Consider the following 24738-nt stretch of genomic DNA (forward strand, 5'->3'; position numbering starts at 1 on the left):
AGAATCATAGAACCCTACAGTGCAGAAAGAGGCCATTCGGCCCATCGAGTCTGCACTGACCACAATCACACCCAGGCCCTACCCCCATATCACTACATATTTTACCCGCTAATCCCTCTAACCTACGCATCTCAGGACACTAAGGGGCAATTTTAGCATGGCCAATCAACCTAATCGCACATCTTTGGACTGTGGGAGGAAACCGGAGCACCCAGAGGAAACCCACGCAGACACAAGGAGAATGTGCAAACTCCACACAGACAGTGACCCGAGCCGGGAATTGAACCCAGGTCCCTGGAGCTGTGAAGCAGCAGTGCTAACCACTGTGCTACCGTGCTGCCCCTATCAGTGAACCAGATGGGTTTTTATGACAATTAGTGATAATTTTATAGTCACCAGGTATGAGACCAGCTTTCAATTCCAAAACAGTTCCACCACATGGACTGCAGGGGTTTAAGAAGGCAGCTCACCACTCAACAGCAATTTGGGATGGACAATAAAAACGCTGGCCTAATCAATGTTGCTCATATCCTGTGAATGAATTATTAAATTAATTTAAATTCCACCAGCTGCCATAGCAGGATTTGAACCTGTGTTCAAGGCCTTAAGTATTACTAATCCAATGGCATTCCCACTACATGATCAGCTCCCTTGATATTGTGGGGAAGGAAACCAATGGAACCTTGGACATACCATTTAGATCCAAACAGAGACAAGGAACTAGAAACAAGTTGAAACTCTACAATCACTCAGGTAGTAGACACTCCTATCGACCAACAAGACAGTGCAGTTCATCCTCAATGTCTGGAGGAGATAAGAAACAGATCAGGGAGATTGGTCAAGGCACCACAGAGATTAACCCTATAAAATCTGAGACTTTGGGAGGCGATGTAGGTCTATGTACATAGTTGGGATCAAGAGTTGAGGGGAGATGAAAAGCATTAATATCTGGAACACCTGATACTGATCAAACAACTTGATATAATTATGATGCAAGTTCACATGATAGTCAGTAACCCTATGTAGGGTATTGAGATCTGCATGCATCTGTATATAATCAATATTTTTTTATGAATAACAGTCTACGGTAGCATTCATAGAGTAACAGTCAAATCCGAAAGAAACACCATCTGGACCCCAAACCTGACAGAGGGCACACATTTAGAGTAATTCAGGAAAAGCCACAAGAAGAAAATCTTTTTCATGCAGAGAGTGTTTAAGGTCTGCAATGCACTGCCTGAGACAGGTGCTGGAGGCATGAAGGCAATTGGACAGTTATTGACAGAGATAATGTTCAGGATTACAGGAAGAAGGTGGGGGAATTATTGGATGGAATTATTCATTTTGGAGAGTAGGTATAGACATGATGGGCCAAATAGCCTCCTGTATGGCCTTCTGTATTGTGCTTCTGTGAATTGAAGTCCAGTGAAGAATAGAAAGTGACCTTAGTTCCCCTCTTTTTAGGTCAAACCAAACCAAGTAAACAAACTCAGATTAAATCAGGACAAAGTAAAAGGGGCAGCTCCCCAAAAAGGAGGGGGAACAGCCCGAACAGAAATCAAAGTACAAAGGAAACTTAAAAACATCAAATTAAAATGTGATTATTGGGGTCAATAATGCACCCCAACCCCTGCAGTGCCCAGCGGGCGCGGAAAGCGTCAACCTCGCCAGTGGACACCGCATGCTCCCTCTCCAGGGACACCTGGCCGCGAACGTAGCCGCGGTAGAGGGGAAGACAGTCAGGATGGACGGCCCCCTCGATCGCCCGCAGCCTGGACCGGTAAATGGCGCGTTTCGCCAGGCCCAGGAGCAGGTTCACGATGAGGTCGCCATCCAAGTGACCTTAGTTCCAGCACAGGTGAACTCTGGCAGCTGAGTGTTGCCGCACTGCTCCAGAGCTGCAACAGGTGGCAGCAGAGAGCACCAGCTCCTAGCAACGGGTCTTAGCCAATCCGCTCGCTCCTTACTGCCAGAGCGCCCTTCAGCCAATCGCGGGGCGGCTTTCAGGGCTCCGCGAAGCTGTGATGGCGCCGGTGAAAGTCTGCATCCCAGGTACATGGAATGGTATGGTGGGGTGGCGCGACTGCAGGCCCGAGACCAGGGGTAAACCTGACAGGAAGACACAACATTCTGGAAATGCTCTCCGGGTCTGGCAGCATTTCCAGTGTTTTCTGTTTCTACCATGGCTCAACCTGAGGTCCGGGGATGCTGGAGGGGAGAGAGAGTGGGGGGTAATGGGGTGGTGATGGGGGGAGAGGGGTGTTCAACTTGGCCTCAAAGATATAATTCAGATTACACAGGAGGTTGGGTTTTATTATTCTGTGTAGATTCTCAGTTTGAACTTAAACATCCCAAATGTGATCTGGAGTCCCTTGTGCTTGTGCCTGATTTGATTTATTATTGTCACATGTATTGGGATACAGTGAAAAGTATTGTTTCTTGCTCACTATACAGACAAAGCATACCCTTCATAGAGTACATAGGGGAGAAGGAAACAAGAGTACAGAATGTAGTGTTACAGTCATAACTAGGGTGTAGAGAAAGATCAACTTAATGCAAGGTAGGTCCATTCAAAAATCTGATGGCAGCAGGGAAGAAACTGTTCTTGAGTCGGTTAGTACATGACCTCAGATTTTTGTATCTTTTTCCCGACACAGAAAGGTGGAAGAGAGAATGTCCTGAGAGTATGACAGCCCTCTCCAGATACCTTTGTTCCTGTCAATCGGGTCCCTAGTAACTCTGACCTGGGCACTGTTACCCATGGCATCCTGGATCCCTGTCAACTGTGCTATTTGTAAGCCAGGTAATGGGATCCCAGAAAGCCTAGACCCCTGATTGCCACATATATAAAATGCAGCACAGAAACAGGCTGTTCAGCCCAACCATTCTGTGCTGGAAAATATTGCTGTGGGATCTTTTACATCCACCTTAAGAGGGCAGATGGGACGTTAGCTTAACATTGCATCCAAAAGACAGCACCTCTGACCGTGTAGAGTTCCCTCAGTACTACACTGGCAGCATTAGCCTGGATCTCGTGCTCAATTCTCTTGAAATTTGAACCCATGATCTTCTGAGTCAGAGGCCAGTGCATTAACTCAACAATTGCTGAGCAGTGTAGATATTCTTTGCTGACTTAGGCAGGGAAGTCAGACCTGCTAGGTGTCAGAATAGGGGAGCAAGATACAGACAATGTGAGTGGAGAGAGCATTAAGCACAGGTTAAAGAGATGTGTATTGTCTCCAGACAGGACAGCCAGTGAGATTCTGCAAGTCCAGGAGGAAAGCTGTAGGGGTTACTGATAGTGTGACATAAACCCAAGATCCCAGTTTAGGCCGTCCTCGTGTGCGGAACTTGGCTATCAGTTTCTGCTCAGCAACTCAGCGCTGTCGTGTGTCATGAAGGCCGCCCTGGAGAATGCTTACCCGAAGATCAGATTGTATCTTTAAGACCTGGTTGGCTGTAGAGATTCGCATTCTAATCAGTATTCTGTAACTTGATTTTGTGTCTCTGCATGCCCTGTTTGAGATGTGGAGATGCCGGCGTTGGACTGGGGTAAACACAGTAAGAAGTTTAACAACACCAGGTTAAAGACTTTGCCCTGTTTGAGAGCAGATTTCCACTCCATCTGACGAAGGAGCAGCGCTCCGAAAGTAATGGCATTTGCTACCAAATAAACCTGTTGGACTTTAACCTGGTGTTGTTAAAACTCTTACTGACAACATTGACTACACTTCAAATATACTAAATTTGGTGTGAACCACTTTGGGACATCCTGAGATCATGAAAAGCACTGTGATAAATGTAATTTATTTTTTAATTCAATCATCTTGCATGTGTATAGCCTGATTTGTCAATATTCTCTCGCATGTCTACAGGGGAGAGATTGTGCAGCATTGAGGATTGCACTCCTGGTAATGGCACGCACTCCAGACATGGATACATTTTTGCATCTTTATCTGGGTATGTGGTGAAGGAAAATGACAATGGAATGGTAAGCAATGCACAGAGTCATTGATGCGACAAAGAAGGTGTGAGCCATGACTCAATGGGTAATATTCTCACCTTTGAACCAGAAGGTTGTCGGTTCAAGTCCCGCTCCAGAGACTCGGAAAAAATAATCCAGGCTGGCACTCGTGTAATAATGCTGAAAGTGCTGTTATCTTCCAGGGTGTAATTAGGCTGTTTATATGTGAGCTATTTGTATTCCCTTACCCTCCTAGTGATTTTTGCCTAATTCAAAAACAAATGCCGGCAGCAGGCGTTTTGGTGATTTTTTAAAATAATGAATGTTACTTATCAGATCTCTCACACTTGCCCCGGATGTTTGAAACGTAACATCTCAGTCACTCGTCTCATTCTCACTATCATACACAAAGATTAGATACAGATGAATTTAATGACATAATTGTAAAATTGAACTTATAACTTGTGGAGGCCCACTGGGTAAGATTGAGAGATTGGGTAAACTGGGGTTGTTCTCCCTGGAAAGACGGAGAATGAGGGGAGATCTAATAGAGGTGTACAAGATTATGAAGGGGATAGATAGGGTGAACGGTGGGAAGCTTTTTCCCAGATCAGAAGTGACGATCACGCGGGGTCACGGGCTCAAGGTGTGAGGGGCGAAGTATAACTCAGATATTAGAGGGATGTTTTTTACACAGAGTGGTGGGGGCCTGGAATGCGCTGCCAAGTAGGGTGGTGGCATTGTTTAAGACTTACCTGGATAGTCACATGAGCAGCCTGGGAATGGAGGGATACAAACGATTGGTCTAGTTGGACCAAGGAGTGGCACAGGCTTGGAGGGCCAAAGGGCCTATTTCCTGTCCTGTACTGTTCTTTGTTCTTTGCTGTCTTAGTTGAGTTAATACTTTGGTTGGCGTGAAGGTCTTTTACAAGCAAAGGGTTCACATAAGGGTCCAAAGATGTGCGGGTTAGGTTGATTGGTCATGCTAAAATTGCCCTTAGTGTCCTGGGATGCGTAGGTTAGAGGGATTAGTGGGTAAATGTGTAGGGATATGGGGGTAGGGCCTGGGTGGGATTGTGGTCGGTGCAGACTCGATGGGCCGAATGGCCTCTTTCTGTGCTGTAGGGATTCTAAGATTCTAAAGCTGTGAAGCTTCTTGTAGCCGCACAGCCAGAGGTTTGTTCTCAGGTGGACCCGGAAACTAGAACAAGTATGTTACTCTGACTGTGTTAAAAGATTTTCAGCTGTGATGGTTCAGATGTTTCTCTGCTGCACTTGATTTGTTCAGGATGCAGTCCCTGAAAATTAGTTTGAGTCACGTGGCTGCAGCCCCCACACTCTTGATCTGCAGGAACCAGTTGCCAGGTTTTGTGGGGGTTGGGGAGGGGTTGTGGTGAAAGACAAGGACCTCCTCGTGGGCCTAGCCAAGCTGGCCATTAATGGGTCCAGGCAAGGGATGCTTGAAGGGGTCATCCATCCAGAGTGTCTGTCTGCCTTCCACGACTGTGCTCGCTGCCAGGTCTCCCTGGAATGGGAGCACACGATGTCTGCTGGCACTGTCAAGGCCTTCCATGCCCGATGGGCACCGCAAGGACTGGGGGTGTCTTATCAACTCCTTTAATCACATTTTGTTTTGATGTTTTCAGTTTCCTTTGAGATTCTGTTAACTTTGCAGTATCTCTTTAAAGAGCTGCATTTTTAACTTATCCCACAGTTTCTTGATTTAGTTTATTTGGTTAATGCAAAGAAGCGTAAGGAGTCACTGACACAAAGGTGAATGGAGCCAGGCGATGTACACCTTTAACGTTTCACTGTGAATAAATCTATTCAAATTAAAGACTGGCTTTGGATTTATCCTTTACCATTGGCCTATCGAGAGGATAGCAACCATTACTGGGATACGACTGACGCTGGGAACTAAATATTCTAAGTTATAGGATCTACAGGAAACACGGAAAATAGTGGAAGGGAGGAGTAACTGTAATGATATCAGATTAAATCACTTAAATAATCGAGGATCTAAGGTGGAGTAAGCGGGTAGCGGAGATTCTATGGGTGGAATTAAGAAATGGAAAAGGATACAAGACCAGGGAGAATTGTTCATTTTAAAGCAGGGATTGACATATTAACCAATGGTATTGAGGGATTTGTGGCAAAGATGGGTATTTGAATGTTAGGTTGCAGATCAGCCATGATTGAGTTGAATGGTGGAAAAAGCTCAAAGGGCTCCTGTTCCAAGGAACTCACCAGTCCCTGCCTCCTATCCATTCTTCATTCAGTGAACATTCAGTCACAACTGGAAACATCTGGCTGTTTTATTTTCTCCTAACCCAGTGGTGCTAAGGCAAATTTTAACTGTTTCATGGCTGACATCAGCTAACTTGCACATCAGAAATTGAATGTGAATCCCCTTTCTGAGCGGTTCAATTACACTGTGGTTTTCACTGAACTGTATAATTTGCTTCTCTTTGTTTATTGTACACTCTACAAGCCAAGTAAAAGCTACCAGGTGGGGAGCACAGACACAGCTAACCCTTTATGTTCAGTATTTTAGAATGATTGAACCTGCCTCCAAGCTCAAATGCAGGAGTGGCATCAGTTGACTTTCTTCACTCCCCTCTCGCGTGGTCCAGGAAATCATTCTGCACCTCCTAGTTGTCAGGTCTCAGAAGTGAGAGGACACCAATATAAACTTGTCAATATTAAGGTCGACAGGAAATTCAGGAACAATTTCTTCACCCAATTAGTGGTTAGAATATGGAACTCACTGCCACAGGTCATAGTTAAGGGAATTGGGTGTATTTGAGCGGAATCTGGACAAGTACAAGAGGGAGAAAGGAAAAGACAATTTGCGGATAGGGTTAAGTGAAGCAGAGTGAAGGGAGGTTCATGTGGAGGATAAACAGTGCTCTATACCAGCTGGATTAAATGATCATTTTGGGTGATAACTCTGAGCTGTTATTCCCAGGTGCCTGTCATATCGGTTGTTCGAGACACAGAGCCCCAACTCCTGCCAGAAGTCAGTGTTGTTGTAACATGTAAGGTAAGGTGGTTTCAAACCTTTTCCTCTGCAGCCCTCAGTAGAGCCAAACCGTAAGTATTTAGTTAAAATTCTGAGTAACCTCCAGTACAACCTGTTTCTATGCAGTGAGTTGTGACCCGGAACATACTTCCTAAAGGGCTAAGAGAAGCAGATTCAGTAGCAACGTTTGAATGGGAATTGGATGAATACCTGAAAAAGAGACATTTTCTGAGCTATGGGGAAACAGCAGGTTGAGTGGGGTGAATTGGATAGCTCTTCCAAAGAGCCAGCACAGACATAATGGGATGAATGGACTTCTGTGCTGTATGATCCTTGGATGAGCAGCCTGATCCTGTGCTTGGTCGATATTAACATGTGTAATCCCAGTTGGAAGGAAAATAGTGATCAATTTTCTTTCCAATCTTAACTAGATGCCACTAAGTCCTTGCAGAGCTCATCCCTCCAGCCCATCAGAGGTTGGCTAACAGCCATTTTGTAATCCCTTTAGCATCCCTTAAATTCCACCTTGGCTGAAAATTTGGATCCTCTCCACCAGCAGAGCACAGTACCAATAGTGTGTGCCATCTACATGATGCGTCGCAGCAATTCGCTAAGGCTTCTTTGAGCAACTCTGTGACCTACACCACCTAGAAGGATGAGAACGTCATTGCCAACATGTTCCACTCCAAGTCACACAGGATCTAATTTGAAACCATATTGCCTTTCTTTCATTATTGCTGGATCAAAACTCTGGATCTCCCTCCTGGGAGCATTGTCACCACGTGGGACTGCAGTGATTCAAGAAGGTGGCAACAAATGCTGGCCTAGCCAACAATATCTTTATCCTGAAAAAGGAGCAAAAGCACTTAATTTTACCCTGCGCTAGATTAGATGGCAGACTTTTGCTGACTTGCACTGACTGGACTGATCCATGGGTTAAGACTGTGAGATATTCACTGTTTACTGTCTAAAAGAAATGTTTTAAAATTTTTCTCAGCTGACAGTCAATCTCCCAGACCACTATCATTGTAACATGTCTGGAACATAAAATAAATGAGTTTTGCCCTCATCACTAGGCATTGTTTGCTGCTTCCCAAGTGTTCTGTATCACATTTAATATAAATGGACATTTTTTCTTTTTATAAACAGGTGACCAGTATTAACCCTCGGTTTGCTAAAGTCCATATTTTATACGTACGATCCACTCCACTGAAAGGGACTTTTCGAGGAACCATCAGGTAATAATAATGCAAACTGGCTCTGCAGTCTGGCAGGAGAGCATGAGCCTGATCTATGAATCTGCTTTACAACTCCTCACAAACAATACCTTCTAGACTACTTGTTCTTGTATGCCTCTTCCCTATTTTGGTTTTATTGGTCTGGCATACCTGGAAACAAGCAAGTGGTCAAGCTGTAGTCAACTGGCTGTTCGGAAGCAAGTGGGCATGGTCTTTGAATTGTTGGGCACTGAGATAGATGCATGAGTCATTCTCTGCATTTAGGGGACATAAAAGGTTGGTGCATTCTGCTCAACAATTTTGCAGTACTTCACAATAGTCCCTCACTATCTGGCATAATTAATTTCAGCACAACTAATAACTCTTCTAGTGAGACTGCAGTGCAGAGACTTGTATCTCCCTTTATAGCTCTCTAATTTGGGGGGGGGAGGTGGTATCAGGTTTGTTTTCACTTGAACGTCACAGGTTGAGGGGGCGACCTGATAGAAGTTTACAAAATTGAGAGGCATGGGTAGAATGGATAGTTGGAGTCTTTTCCCAGGGTGGAAATGTCAATTAATAGGACTGTGGGTTTATAGTAAAAGAAGATGTGAGAGGCAAGTTTTTTTACACAGAGGGTGGTAAGTGCCTGGAATGTGTTGCCAGAAGAGGTGGTCGAAGCAGATACAATGGCAGTGTTTTAGCGGCATCTTGACAGATACATGAATAGATAGGGAATAGAGGGAAATGGACTGCGTAGAGATGTTCAGGCTTGGTGGGCCAAAGGGCCTGTCCCTGTGCTTCTTTGTTCCAATCCATGATGCCCTGAAGAAATAGGGATGCCACTAGAATTGTTATGGTTTTAGGGGTGAAAATCAGCCTGGATTCTGGTTACTTTTTAACGAATGTCGACTGTAAAGGTGAATACTCATCAAGCATGGTTAGGATAGAAATATGCTTCAGGATTTGCAAACTACCATCTAGTACTCGGAGGTTCATGTGGAAAAATTAAGGAGTGATGCAACAGAGTAGCTGGCAGGTGTGGGGCTAGATCCCACCAAGAACCCTGGAATGACAGCTAATTGGACAGAAAAATGGCAGTGCTGTTTGTGCTGATGAGGGACTGGATTCATCCCACTTTCTTTAACAGATTGGGAGAAACTCGATGTACACCATGCACACTGTGTAAAATTGGGACCACGCTAAAATCTGCACAAATCCATTGATCGCGGAGGTGCTTTTTTTGTTCATTCAGAATGTCGTCACTGTAAAAGCAGCAATGATTGTCCAACCTTCATTGCGCCTAAGATGATGGCGCTGAACCATCTTTTTGAAACATAGAAACTAGAAGCAGCAGTAGGCCGTTAGGCCCTTCGAGCCTGCTCTGCCATTCATCTTGATCATGGCTGATCATTGAATTCAATGACCTGATTCCTCCTTCCCCCCCATTTCCCTTGATCCCGTTAGCCCGAAGCGCTATATCTAATTTCTCCTTGAAATCAGACGTTTTGGCCTCAACTACATTCTGTGGAGGTGAATTCCACACATTCACCACCCTCTGGGTGAAGAAAGTTTTCCTCGCCTGTCCTAAAAGTAAGAAGTCTCACAACACCAGGTTAAAGTCCAGCAGGTTTATTTGGAATCACGAGCTTTCAGAGCGCTGCTCCTTCATCAGGTGACTCATCTTCTTGGAAATCCTCTCTACTTGGAGCCGGCAGTTTGCGGTGTCGATGGTAGTCATGATGTGGAGATGCCGGCGTTGGACTGGGGTGAACACAGTAAGAGTTTTAACAACACCAGGTTAAAGTCCAACAGGTTTATTTGGTAGTGAATACCATTAGCTTTCGGAGCGCTGCTCTCACTGCCGGCTCCAAGTGGAGAGGATCTCCAAGAAGATCGCGCATATCGACACAGACATCAAGTTTCTACAAACATGCAAGAAAGCAGACAAGATACCGAAAGGACTACGGGTCATGAACCCACTCGGGTCAACCTATAACACAGACTACACTGAGAGACTTTGCTGTTGCACCTCTCTCACACTCCTCAACCACCAGCTCTACAGCAAACGCCGCAGCCTGGAAACCAAGATCGAATCCATATTCTCAACTTGCGCTCAGGACGCAGACCAGCTGCGAAACTCTGCCAAGCAGACGAGACAAAGGAACTACACCATCTACATGCACACCAAGAACAGGAAACTTGAGAAACTCGGCATCATCACCAGCAGCAACCAAGCCTCCCCGGTACCACAGTAGAAAACAGTACCACTGCAGGAAAGTCCATTGTCAACTTGTCGGACTACACACTTCAGCCAGATGAAATCGAAGTTCTCAGCCAAGGGCTCAACTTTTGCCCCATCACCAAAATAGACCCCATCAGTCTCGCAGCGGACACACAGGAATTCATCAGGCGAATCAGTATTCTGTAACTTGATTTTGTGTCTCTGTGCCCTGTTTGAGAGCACATTTCCACTCCATCTGACGAAGGAGCAGCGCTCCGAAAGCTAATGGTATTCGCTACCAAATAAACCTGTTGGACTTTAACCTGGTGTTGTTAAAACTCTTACTGTGTTCACCCCGGTCCAACGCCGGCATCTCCACATCATGATTATTTTGAGGACAGGGCACTGTTTGTCAGGGACTCAATCAGATATCATAACTTTGCATTATTTTATGTAGAAGAGAAGATATTCGAGCAACAGAAAAGGACAAGGTATGCACCATCTTTCTCTCCACTGCTTTTGTTGAGAGGTAAGGTATTCCCTCTGTCAGTACCCTCCCTCATCGTTAAGTTTAAATGTTTGTGATGGAAACTAAAATGGTCACGGGAGTCGTTCTTTTCTGATCTCCCCTCTCCCTGCTTTAAAAGTAAAAGCTTGTTGCAAGCGGTTGTGTGGGTGAGTAGCAATGCTAATGTTTTGTTGAATCTGTTGAGTTTCTATTTTTGCCTCCGTAACTCATTCTTACCCATTGGTGTCTGATTACATTTGGCAGACAATGAAGTCAGGATTCGACTCTTGCAGAACAGTCTGTCAACTTGTCACAATTGGTGGCACACCCGCCTCTGGGCTAGCAAGTTGTGTATTGCACTACACACAAGGAGTTTGAGTTGACTGGCCTTTCCGGTACCAAGAGATGCTACATTATTCCTCCAGACTAGATTTCCTGTCTGTTTTTTTTTAATAATTCATGGGGTCACTGCCAAGAGTAACCTTAATGCCATCAGTAAATGCCTCTAATTGAGTGGCTTGCTAGGCCATTTCAGAGGGCTGTTCAGAGTCAGCAACAGACTGGGTAGGGACAACAGGTTTCCTTCCTTAAAGAACATTGGTGATCAAATGAGTTCTACAAGAATCTGATGATTACTTTGCACAGTTACTGACACAGTAACGGTTTTTGTTCCAAATTTTTAATTGAATTTAAATGATAGGATTTGATTTGTGTCTCCAGATTATTAGTCCAGGTTTCTGAATTACCAGTCCAGTAACATAACCGTTATGCTACTGAACAAATATAAAAGATTCCATGCATTATTTGTACAATTCTCTGGTGTCCGAGCCAATATCAGCTGAACAGCAGATTGGCTAATCAGTTATCTCAAATGACGTTTGTGGGTTCTTGCTGTACACAAATTGACAGCCATGTTTATCTACTTCACATCATTTGGTATTTAGATAGCCTTTTTCACTAGTAAAATGTCCCAAGGTGCTTGCATAACAACGGTGCCTACGCTTTGAAGGTATTTCATTGATTGTGAGACACTGTTTAGGGTCCTGGGGTGCTGTGTCAAGATTAGTTTTTGTTGTTGTAAATTTACTGTGAATCATCTTTCCTGCAGATAGAGGTCTACAAATGCTTCAGACCCGGGGACATCGTTTTAGCAAAAGTGGTATCCTTCACATATCGTTGTTTGATATTTGATTATTAGCTGCACCTCAGAATATTGGGTCTAGAAATTGCACGTAGATAATCCACTGCAGTACTGAGGGAATGTTCAGTATTCCCTCTGAGGGAATTGGGAATTGTTGGAGGTGTTCACCTTTTGGATGAGACATTGACGCAGTTGTTAACAAACCCATGATAGTGCTTGAACAGTGTAAATGTCCCAAGATGGAGTGGCCACTATTCCTCCCTCAACCAATTCCACTGAAACTGATTAACTGGTCATTCATCCTTTGGCTGTCACTGCCTGAGAAATAACTGCTACACTTTGCCTATGTAACAACAGTCACTGAGTTCATTATCTGTAACGTGTTAAAATGTTTGTGAGTCGCTAAGTTGCTATACAGGAGGCAGACAATGACCCATTTGTAGCCAAGGTAATATCTTGAATCAAGCAATGCTTAGAATGTTTGTTCTGCAGTCTCTGCCAATGAACTGTGCACAAGGATACCAGCAGCCCAATGGAAGTCCCCTTTGTTGCTTAGCTTCCTGGTCCAGCCAGAAGCTGAGCTGTACAAACCAGAAAGTTTCTAGCTTCTGTTCCCTATTCTGTAGCAAGTTGCCTAACCTGAGATGGAGCACCTCAACATAGAAGGGGAACTCAATTTGGTCTTTGGCTCCCATACTTTGGTAGCTACCAATGGCCCCTGCTGATGAAGCTTAGTTTTCCCACTGAAAACAAGATGCAGTTTAGGATTACAAAAGATATACAGTACAGAACCAGGCCATTCAGCCCCACCAGTCTGTGCTGATATTTGTGCTCCATTCAAGCTTCCTCCTATCTTTTCTCTAAATCTACCATCACAGACTCAAAGAACAAACAAAGAACAAAGAACAATACAGCACAGGAACAGGCCCTTCGGCCCTCCAAGCCCGCGCCGCTCCCCGGTCCAGGATTGAATCCTGAATCCAGGATCCCCGCCCAATTTTCCAGCCTATCTACATACCAATATCCTATCCACCGAGCTGTCCCTCACAGCTACGATGCTTTGTTCATCACAACCTATTAACTCACCCCCACCCCCCCATTCCAGACCATGTGATCTCCAGGGAGAGGCGAAAACCCAGAGTGAAAACCCCAGGGCCAATATGGGGGGAAAAAAATCTGGGAAATTCCTCTCCGACCCCCTGAGGCGATCGAAACGAGTCCAGGAGATCACACTGGCCCTGATCGGAAAATGCTTCCCAACCCTAGTCATTTCCCCTTCCACGAACACCATATGAATTCCCTGCCCCCGAGACAGGTTCCCAACTATCCGCAGTCTCGCTCTGTACTGGCACCAGCAAGATGATCATAGAATGAAGCCTTGAAACGAGAAACAAGGAACAATTAGCCCGTGCCGCTCCCTGGTCCAAACTAGACCACTCTTTTGTATCCCTCCATTCCCACTCCGTTCATATAGCTGTCTAGATAAGTCTTAAACATTCCCAGTGTGTCCGCCTCCACCACCTTGCCCGGCAACACATTCCAGGCCCCCACGACCCTCTGTGTAAAATATGTCCTTCTGATATCTGTGTTAAACCTCCCCCCCTTCACCTTGAACCTATGACCCCTCGTGAACGTCACCACCGACCCGGGGAAAAGCTTCCCACCGTTCACCCTATCTATGCCTTTCATAATTTTATACACCTCTATTAAGTCTCCCCTCATCCTCCGTCTTTCCAAGGAGAACAACCCCAGTTTCCCCAATCTCTCCTCATAACCAAGCCCCTCCATACCAGGCAACATCCTGGTAAACCTCCTCTGTACTCTCTCCAAAGCCTCCAAATGCGGCCGAACCAACGTTCTATACATCTGCAACATCAGACCCCAGCTCTTATACTCTATGCCCCGTCCTATAAAGGCAAGCATGCCATATGCCTTCTTCACCACCTTCTCCACCTGTGACGTCACCTTCAAAGATCTGTGGACTTGCACACCCAGGTCCCTCTGCGTCTCTACACCCTTTATGGTTCTTCCATTTATCGTGGGCCGAATGGCCTCTTTCTGCACTGTTGGGTTTCTATGATTCTATAACCATGAAAACATCTGTACTATTCACTTCAACCACTCCCAAGTTGCACACTTCTATCATTCTTTAGGCAAAGAGGTTTCTTCTAAATTGCCTATTGAATTTCTTGGTAATTATCTTGTATTGCTGGCCTCTGGTTATGCTGTTTCCACAAGAGGAAACATTCTCTCTCTATCAGTACTTTTCATAATTTTAAAAGTCTCTAGTTACTACTATTTCAAAAGAAAACCCTGTCATTTCTTTCCTGTTATATACATAAACACGTTGCTGGTATCCTTTCCTCTCTGCACACACACTATTGCCTCTTATTCATCAGTCTAAGCCTTTTAAAAATCCAGATAAGTTACATCTACTGCATTGCTATTGTCTGCTCTCTCTGTTACCTTCTCAAAAAATTCAATAATGTTGGTCAAGGAAGATTTTCCCCTTTTGAAATCCGTGCTGGCTATTTATTATATTTCTCAAATCGAGACGTTCTTGTATTCTCTCCTTCGATAAGGATTCCATTATTTTTCCTCCCACTGATGTTAAGCTGACTGGTCTGTAATTCCATGGACATGTTCTATCCCCCTCCTTAGCTTTCCGCCAGTCCACTGCCTCTGCTATCTCAACCCAAGATTTTTTTAAAACCCATCCGGAGCAGAGGCTTTGTCCCTTTCAATTTGTTCAATGCCTCCTCCCGTAGGGGTGGCACGATGGCACAGTGGTCAACACTGCTGCCTCACAGTGCCAGGGACCAGAGTTCAATTCCAGCCTTGGGTCCCTGTCTGTGCAGAGTCTGCATGTTCTCCCGGTGTCTGCGTGGGTTTCCTCTGGGTACTCCGGTTTCCGAAAGACGTGCTGATTAGGTGGATTGGCCATGCTAAATTGCCCCTTAGTGTCAGGGGGACAAGCAGGGTAAACACATGGGGTTACGGGGATAGGGCCTGAGTGGGATTGTGGCTGTTGCAGACTTGATGGGCCAAATGGTCTCCTTCTGCACTATGGGAATTCTATGATTTTTAAACCCACTTATTACTCATCTTCAGTGCTCTGATGTTTAAACTGTATGACTTGTATTTTATCCTTGACGTGTCCTCCTAGATCTCTTTAGGTGACGCTCAGTCTAACTATCTGCTGACTACTGCAGAGAATGAACTCGGTGTGGTAGTTGCACACAGTGAAGCAGGTAAGTACATCCTAACTCATTCTCAGCTTTGAAGCATTTCTGAAGTTTGTTAAGCTCCTACTTTGAGGACAGGTTACACAGGCTAACTACACTTGTATTCCCTCCAGTGTCAAAGGTTGATGAGTCAAAGTGTTTGAGATGAGTGAAGCAGTTTACAGGAAAACTGTTTCCTTTGGTGAGGGGGCAGGGGTGTGTCCAGGACAAAAGGAGCAAAACCTTAGAATTAGAGCTAGGCCATTTGGGATGATGCCAGGAAGAGCTTCATCACACAAAGGATGGTGGAAATCCAGAGAGAGAAGGTGAGATTTAGGATTGAATTTTCAGAGCTGAGGGCATGGCCACCAATTGTGGAGTGATTAAAATCAGGTGCAAAGAGGCCGGAATTGGAGCAGTGCAGTTACCTTGGAGAGTTGCAGGACTGGAGGAAGTTACAATACTGGAGAGTTGTAGGATTGGAGGAGATTACATTCCAGAGGAAGTTCACAAGAATGATCCCTGGAATGAAGAGCTTGTCGTATGAGGAACGGTTGAGGACTCTGGGTCTGTACTCATTGGAGTTTAGAAGGATGAGGGGGGATCTTATTGAAACTCAGAGGATACTGCAAGGCCTGGATAGAGTGGACGTGGAGAGGATGTTTCCACCAGTAGGAAAAATTAGAACCAGAGCGCACAACCTCAGACGAAAGGGACGATCCTTTAAAACAATGATGTGGAATTTCTTCAGCCAGAGAGTGGTGAATCTGTGGAACTCTTCGTCACAGAAGGTTGTGGAGGCCAGGTCATTGAGTGTCTTTAAGACAGAGATAGATAGGTTCCTGATTGATAAGGGGATCACGGGTTATGGGGAAAAGGCAGCAGAATGGGGATAAGAAAAATTTTGGCCATGATTGAATGGCAGAGCAGAGTCGATGGGCCGAGTGGCCTAATTCTGCTCCTATGTCTTATGGAGAGTTGCAGGACTGGAGATTGTTACAGGGGTTTACCAGGATGTTGCCTGGTATGGAGGGGCTTAGTTATGAGGAGAGATTGGGTAAACTGGGGTTGTTCTCCCTGGAAAGACGGAGGATGAGGGGAGACTTAATAGAGGTGTATAAAATTATGAAAGGCATAGGGTGAACGGTGGGAAGCTTTTCCCCAGGTCGGTGGTGACGTTCACGAGGGGTCATAGGTTCAAGGTGAAGGGGGGGAGGTTTAACACAGATATCAGACGGACATATTTTACACAGAGGGTGGTGGGGGCCTGGAATGCGCTGCCAGGCAAGGTGGTGGAGGCGGACACACTGGGAACGTTTAAGACTTATCCAGACAGCCATATGAACGGAGTGGGAATGGAGGGATACAAAAGAATGGCCTAGTTTGGACCAGGGAGCGGCGCGGGCTTGGAGGGCCGAAGGGCCTGTTCCTGTGCTGTATTGTTCTTTGTTTGTTCTGGGTGGGGAGGGGAGTGGCCAAAGAGGAATTTGAAATTACCGGTGGGAATTGTATAATTTAAGGTGTCAAGGTACCAAAGGTCAATATAAGCCAGCCAGCGCAGAGTTATGGGTGAATGGGATTCAGTACGAGTTAGGATATGAGCAGCAGCAATGATATAGCTGAGCTCAAGTTTATGTAAGGTGGAAGATGGAAAGATGGTCACATTTGAAGAATGGCTAACTGAAGCAAGTAACTGAATCTAACCTGGCAGGGAGTGAAATCTTTATTTAGAACAATCAAACGGAGGGGTGGGATGAGTCAAGAATTGGATTAATCTTAAAGCAAAAGAGATGACGTTTTAAACCTCTGTGTCAGTCTTGTATATTCATATTGTATATGTGTCATCCCTGTATATTTTAAAATATAGTCTTTCCCACTCGTAGGTGCACAGATGGTTCCCATCAGCTGGTGTGAGATGCAGTGCCCCAAATCCCATGGAAAAGAGTTCCGGAAAGTGGCTCGGGTGCAGCCAGAGTTCCTCCATACCTGAATCCTGTACCAACAGCACACTAAGAGAAGGTTTCTCTGCCTTTCAATGATGCTGATTACTTCTGTGAAGCCTGTTCATGAACCCAGTTTGTATTAAAGTTATTGTTTGACTGTCTGCTCCTGTAGTCGGACGCACAAATGGCAGAACTGAGCCCAGCAGGGAACTGGCACTGGAGATAATGTCACAATTTCTGGTCTGCTATTTCACACAACTTGCAGTTTCGAGTGACATTACAGATTTTTCACTTTTAAATAAAATATTTTTCTTTGTTTTTAAAGCTTAGGTTTTAAACAGTTTATCATTCTCAAATTGTGTCTGTCACTCTCTTGCGTCCGTCTCCCCGTGGCATCAAATCTTGACTGCTGTGGAAAGCAGGCATATGAACTACTTGTAGACATCTTGTCAGCACCTCCAGTAACCATCCACCAGCAGAGACTAGTACAACCCAGGCAGAGACTTTCCGGTTTGTATTGGTTCCCTTCATGCAGGAACCTGGTTCAGCATTGGTTCAGCACGGCCCTGATCAGGTAATAAGTGGGAATCAAACCTATTTTTTTAATTCCCCTGGCAAAACCAGCATTTGTTGCCTATCAACTAAACATTTCAGAGGGCAGTTAAGAGTCAACCATATTACTCTGGATCTGGAGACAGAGGCCAGACCGGGTAAGGACAGAAGATTTCCTTCCCTAAAGAGGCATTAGCGAACCAGTTGGGTTTTTAATGACGATCGATGATAGTTTTGTGCTCATCATTACTGAGACTAGTTTTATAATCCAAATATATTAATTGAATTTAAATTCCATCAGCTGCTGTGGTGGGATTCGAACACACATACATCCCCAGAGCATTGGTCTGTGCCTCTGAATTACTCGTTCAGTGACGTTGCCACTATGCCACCATCTCTTTGCAACTCCCCCGTCAGCTAACTCATCCTTGCATTTCACCTTGGAAACTGGTGCTATCATTGTCCACCATTTCAGTGCGTACGCTGCTTTAAAATAAATGAATCTTGCATTCTTCAGCAGAGCTTCCTAATTTACAGAATAGAAATATATGCCCCATGATCTAACATAAGCACAAGGACGTCTCAGCTTAATAGCTTTTTATGCTTGGGGAGAATTCCTTCAACCTCCATTTCAGAAGGTAATCTATCGTGAAGGTCATTTGTTACATTCCTTCACCTGCAGAAGAATTCCTATCAGTCAGCTAATAACATTTTACACTGAAGCTGCAATTATCAGAGGAGATCAGCATGGATAACGTTCGTATTTGTGAAGCTAAAGGAAAAGACTTGCACTTTAAAGCATCTATTGCAACCTCAGGATGTTCAGAAGCAAATAAAAATGTTATGAAACACATTGTAAAAAAATACAGGGAACAAAATGCCACAAATAGCACTGCGATATTGTCAGATTTGATACTGTTAGCATTGGGCTAACTAATTTGATTTATTATTGTCACATGTATTAACATAGTGAAAAGTATTGTTTCTTGCGCGCTATACAGACAAAGCATACTGTTCGTAGAGAAGGAAACGAGAGAGTGCAGAATGTAGTGTTACAGTCATAGGGTGTAGAGAAAGATCAACTTAATGCAAGATAATTCCTTCAAAAGTCTGACAGCAGCAGGGAAGAAGCTGTTTTTGAGTCAATTGGTACGTGACCTCAGACTTTTGTATCTTTTTCACGACGGAAGAAGGTGGAAGAGAGAATGTCCGGGGTGCATGGGGTCCTTGATTATGCTGGTGCTTTTCCCGAGGCAGCGGGAAGCGCAGACAGTGTCAATGGATGGGAGGCTGGTTTGCGTGGTGAATTGGGCTACATTCGTGACCTTTTGTAGTTCCTTGCGGTCTTGGGCAGAGCAGGAGCCATACCAAGCTGTGATACAACCAGAAAGAATGCTTTCTATGGTGCATCTGTAAAAGTTGGTGAGAGTCGTAGCTGACATGCCAAATTTCCTTAGTCTTCTCAGAAAGTAGAGGTGTGGGTGGGCTTTCTTAACTATAGTGTTGGCATGGGGGGACCAGGACAGGTTGTTGGTGATCTGGACACCTAAAAACTTGAAGCTTTCTACTTTGTCCCCGTTGATGTAGACAGGGGCATGTTCCCCTTTATGATTCCTAAAGTCGATGACAATCTCCTTCATTTTGTTGATATTGAGGGAGAGATTATTGTCACCGCACCAGTTCATCAGATTCTCTATCTCATTCCTGTACTCTTGGTCAAGACACTTGAAAGAACACCCCTACTCTTGGGATCTTTTAATGTTCGTCTGAGAGGGCAAACACCTGAAATACAATCAAAACAGAAAATACTAGAAAATCTCAGCAGGTCTGACAGCATTTATGGAGAGAGAGAACAGAGCTAAGATTGAGTCTGGATGATTCCTCATCACAATGCTGTGTTCTCTCAGTACTTGCACTAGGCTAACCTGGATTTTATACTCCTGACTCTCGAGTTGGACTTCAGCTCATGACTTTCTGACTCAGAGTCAGGGGTGCCACTCGGGCATGATTGTGACCTTCAGCATATCATACTTTTGAGAAAGTAATCATCAAATGTTAATTGATTATGGGCTTTCTTTGATGTCCATTTCATATGACTCTCCTAATGTCAACCCTAAATTTGCCTTTAACAATGAACCTGTGGCCCAGTGTTACTCTTTAATTTGAACAAGTGGTTCGGATTTACAGCTGCTGTATATCTTGCAGACTGGGAGGAATGATCCCTCTGAGTCCCCACAATAGGCACCCACCTTGGATGGTCAACTTAAGGTTTCCTAACATGTTTCAAATCAGGATGTGCATGATGCATTCCAGCTATCATTCCTTTCAATGTCATATCCATCAACATCTACTGTGTTCCCTATCTCCATAATCTCTTCCAGCTATCAGAACTCTGCACTCTTCTAATTCTGGCCCCTTAAGCACCCCCATTTTAATCACTCCATATTGGCAGCACTGCCTTCAGCTGTCTGAACCCTTATCCCTGGAAGTCCGTCCCTTAAATCTCTCTATCTTGCTTTCCACCTTTAAGATGCAATTTAAATCCTCCCACTTTGACCAAGTTTTTGGTCACCCATCCAAATATCTCCTTATGTATATCTTGCGGCACGGTAGCACAGTGGTTAGCACTGCTGCTTCAGAGCTCCAGGGACCTGGGTTCGATTCCTGGCTTGGGTCACTGTCTGTGTGGAGTTTGTACATTCTCCTCGTGACTGCGTGGGTTTCCTCCGGGTGCTCCGGTTTCCTCCCACAGTCTAAAGATGTGTGGGTTAGGTTGATTGGCCATGCTAAAATTGCCCCTTAGTGTCCTGAGGTGCGTAGGCTAGAGGGATTAGTGGGTAAATGTGTAGGGATATGGGGGTAGGGCCTGGGTGGGCTTGTGGTCGGTGCAGACTCGATGGGCCAGATGGCCTCTTTCTGCACTGTTGGGATTCTATGATTTATGTGGCTCAGTGTTAAATTTTGATACTTGCTTCTTTAAAGCCCTTTGGGATGTTTTACTGTTAAAGGTGCTATAAAAATGCAGTGCATCAATCTACTTAGAAGTGGGTCAAAGAACATTAAGGATTAAGATCTTATTGTATTACAGGGTTAAGTTAAGTTTATTTATTAGTCACAAGTAAAGCTTACATTAACACTGCAATGAAGTTACAGTGGATTCCTAAGGAAGTATCTGGAACAAGCTGTCAGAGGTAGTAGTAGAGACGGGTACAATTTTGTCTTTTAAAAAAGCGTTTAGACAGTTATGTGGGTACGATGGGTATAGAGGGATATGGGCCAAATGCGGGCAATTGGGACTAGCTTAGTCGGAATAAATGGGTGCTTTTCTGGTTGGCAGATGGTAACTAGTGGTGTGCCGCAGGGATCGGTACTGGGGCCTCAACTATTTACCACTTATATAGACGATCTGGAGGAGGGGACTGAGTGTAGGGTAACAAAGTTTGCAGACGACACAAAGATAAGTGGAAAAGTGAATCGTGTGGAGGGCGTAGAAGGTCTGCAGAGAGATTTGGACAGGCTGAGTGAGTGGGCGAGGATCTGGCAGATGGAGTATAACGTTAACAAATGCGAGGTTATTCACTTTGGAAGAAATAATAGCAAATTGGATTATTATCTAAATGGAAAGAAATTACAACATGCTGCTGTGCAGAGGGACCTGGGGGTCCTTGTGCATGAGACGCAAAAACTCAGTCTGCAGGTGCAACAGGTGATCAAGAAGGCAAATGGGATGTTGGCCTATATCGCAAGGGGGATAGAATATAAAAGCAGAGATATCTTGCTGCATCTGTACAGGGCATTGGTGAGGCCGCAGCTGGAATACTCTGCAGTATTGGTCCCCTTATTTGCGGAAGGATATATTGACCTTGGAGGGAGTGCAGAGAAGGTTCACCAGGTTGATACCAGAGATGAGGGGTGTTGATAATGAGGAGAGACTGAGCAGATTGGGTTTGTATTCGTTGGAATTTAGAAGGCTGAGGGGGGATCTTATAGAGACCTATAAGATAATGAAGGGGCTGGATAGGGTAGAGATGGAGAGATTCTTTCCACTTAGAAAGGAAACTAGAACTAGAGGGCACAGCCTCAAAATAAAGGGGGGTCGGTTTAGGACAGAGTTGAGGAGGAACTTCTTCTCTCAGAGGGTGATGAATCTCTGGAATTCTCTGCCCACTGAAGTGGTGGAGGCTACCTCATTGAATATGTTTAAATCATGGATAGATGGATTCCTGATTGGTAAGGGAATTAGGGGTTATAGGGATCAGGCGGGTAAGTCGAACTGATCCACTTCAGATCAGCCATGATCATATTGAATGGCGGGGCAGGCTCGAGGGGCTAGATGGCCTACTCCTGCTCCTATTTCTTATGTTCTTATGTTCTTAGCTTAGGGATTTAAAAAAAAAGGCGGCATGGACAAGTTGGGCCGAAGGGCCTGTTTCCATGCTGTAAACCTCTATGACTTTATGAATGATAGCTGGAATGCATCATGCACATCCTGATTTGAAACCATGTGTCAGTGAAATTCCGCTAGTCGCCACACTTCGGCACCTGTTCGGGTCAATGTACCTAACCAGCATGTTTTTTAGACTGTGGGAGGAAACTGGAGCACCCAGAGGAAACCCCACGCAGACATGGGGAGAACATGCAGACTCTTCACAGACAGGTACCCGAGGTTGGAACTGAACCCGGGTCCCTGGCGCTGTGAAGCAGCAGTGCTAGCCACGGTGACCCCGATGGGTGGGTTTCTAACTTAAATTGCCACTTGTTGAGTGCATCTCTATACAGGACGTGGAATTTCCCCCACAGTGAGTCGTGGCTTTGAATCTCAATTTCTTTACTTGAATGGAAATAATCAGCAATGCTGTGAGGCTGCCAGCAGATGTCACTGGCTCACTTTTTAATGTAGGAAGAAGCACACACAGCCACACAGGGAAGGGAATGGTTTTCCTTCGAGATTCTCCCTCACCTTCTGTAACTTTGGCTGGGGAGCCACAGAAATGCTGGAAAAGAAGTCCAAGTTTCGTACACGAGCAAGGGAGCCCCAGTGACCAGGTCAGCAATGCAGAGCGAGTTTGTGGACATCAGGTTCCCATAAACCTCAATGAGATTTATGAACGGGGCAATCTGCTTCAGGTAAGAAAAGCAGAACAGGTTGGAAATACTTCAGACCATGTGGAGGGAAAGTTTACATTTCAGGACTCTGATCCTTCATCAGAATTGGCATTCTTGTAATATCTTAACTATGTTAGGGGCTGTGAGTTTTGTTATGGTTCAGGTCAGAAACTCCAAAGTGTTTTATAGAGCCCGCCTGGATCATAAGTTTTGCATCTTGAATTTGGCTAGGATGAGCATGATAGGTTTCACTTCAGGTATGATTCAAATGACCCACTAGGGAGCTTTTATCAAACAAAGTTTATTTAAGAATATTAGCAACTATCAATTACAAACAACACCAAAACAACCAATGATAATGTATAACCCTTAATGAATATAGGAGCTGTCCCAATCAAACCAATCCCATAAACAAGACCCTTCAAACAGGTTTAATACAGCATAGACTATTGCTCACGTGATACTGGAATTGAGTCCTTTGGATGAAGTCTGCAGTTCTCTGGATAGATTCAAAACAGTTTGAAGTCACAACAGCTTCCCAAAACACCAGGGACTCTCGGCAAGCCACGAACAGCAGATTCCCCCCCTTCAGAAAGGCAAAACCTTGCTTTCAGATGACCAGCAGGATATCCAAAACCAGCGATAGAGAGAGAAACTTCTTTCCAGCTTAATGCCCCTTCTAAAACCAAAACCTGCAGCTCCAAACTGAAAACAAAAGAACTATCACCTGACCTGCCAACCAGTTTTTCTAGCAATGCAGAGTCATAAACATCCCAGTAAAAATAAACAAACCCCCTTTAAGCAGCAATGAAAAGACTCCTCCGGACAAACTGGTGGCATAATGAGAAAACAACTGAAGCCAAAAAGGCCTGCTTACAACTGCAGAAAATATGATTTAGAAAAAAAACTCTTCTCGATACACTAACGTCACAGTTTTAAACCAAAAGAAAAAATATGTGGTTTGCACTTGTAGATTCAAAATAACAATAACATTTATTCTCAGAGCTGTTGCCTGAACAGAGCAGAAAATGAAACTAAGGCAGGAGCCTGTGAAACATCCTAATCACATCAATATCAAATCATGTGGCCATCTCATAAAGCAATCATGAAATCACTTAAATATATCCATCACAGTGGTTAGCACTGCTGCCTCACAGCGCCAGGGGCCCGGGTTCGATTCCCGGCTTGGGTCACTGTCTGTGTGGAGTTTGCACATTCTCCCCATGTCTGCGTGGGTTTCCTCCGGGTGCTCCTGTTTCCTCCCACAGTCCAAAGATGTGTGGGTTAGCTGGATTGGCCATGCTAAAATTCTCCTACAGTGTACCCGAACAGGCACCAGAGTGACGACAACTACGGGATTTTCACAGTAACTTCATTGCAGTGAGAATGTAAGCCTACTTGTGAATAATAAATAAACTTTTACTTTTACCTCTCCCACTTCTGTGGTCATAACAACACATTACTGTGATTGAAGAAGGGAAAGGGTTAATTTTTTTTGTACTCAATGTATTTTGTACCTAAAAGGTTGAACCTTGTACCTGGAATGTATCACAAACATAACCCTTCCTTATGGCTAGTCTCCCCTTTGTTTATATTGCTCCTGGTAGTAGTATAAGCCATTTGTTCATGGTTCCCTTGCTTGTTTATATCATTCTGATAAAACAGACAGTTAAATGTAGACGTAGGGTTGTAAGTCTTACTTTTTCCGTAGGCTTGTGTATGATTTAAACAAAGGAAGCAGCTACCAAATGGTAGAGTGCGAGAATGGCCGTTTGAAGGAGGACTCCCACTGGAACAGCTGCAATCAAAGAACAAGAACAAAGAACAATACAGCACA

General features: G+C 44.6%; 1 protein-coding gene across 1 annotated transcript; it reads left to right on the plus strand.

The window, feature by feature from the left end:
- The first annotated feature begins 1993 nt into the window (after positions 1–1993).
- On the plus strand, positions 1994–17404 carry exosc1 (exosome component 1). The gene is made up of 8 exons (XM_078223071.1): positions 1994–2052; positions 3876–3991; positions 6933–7007; positions 8136–8224; positions 10885–10918; positions 12044–12094; positions 15243–15327; positions 17184–17404. Exons 1-8 carry the CDS (start codon positions 2025–2027, stop codon positions 17288–17290), a joined length of 585 nt encoding a protein of 194 aa, XP_078079197.1. The 5' UTR covers positions 1994–2024; the 3' UTR covers positions 17291–17404.
- The last annotated feature ends 7334 nt before the right edge of the window (positions 17405–24738 follow it).

This window comes from Mustelus asterias, chromosome 11, assembly GCF_964213995.1.
Source record: "Mustelus asterias chromosome 11, sMusAst1.hap1.1, whole genome shotgun sequence".
Classification (NCBI taxonomy): Eukaryota; Metazoa; Chordata; class Chondrichthyes; order Carcharhiniformes; family Triakidae; genus Mustelus; species Mustelus asterias.

Bases quoted from the DNA above. Each gene is read 5' to 3' on its own strand.
- exosc1 (XM_078223071.1), top strand. From the start codon at position 2,025: ATGGCGCCGGTGAAAGTCTGCATCCCAG. The intron at 3,992-6,932 runs GTAAGCAATGCA...TGTTATTCCCAG, and splicing joins AGGAAAATGACAATGGAATG to GTGCCTGTCATATCGGTTGT. The intron at 12,095-15,242 runs GTATCCTTCACA...GTGTCCTCCTAG, and splicing joins ACATCGTTTTAGCAAAAGTG to ATCTCTTTAGGTGACGCTCA.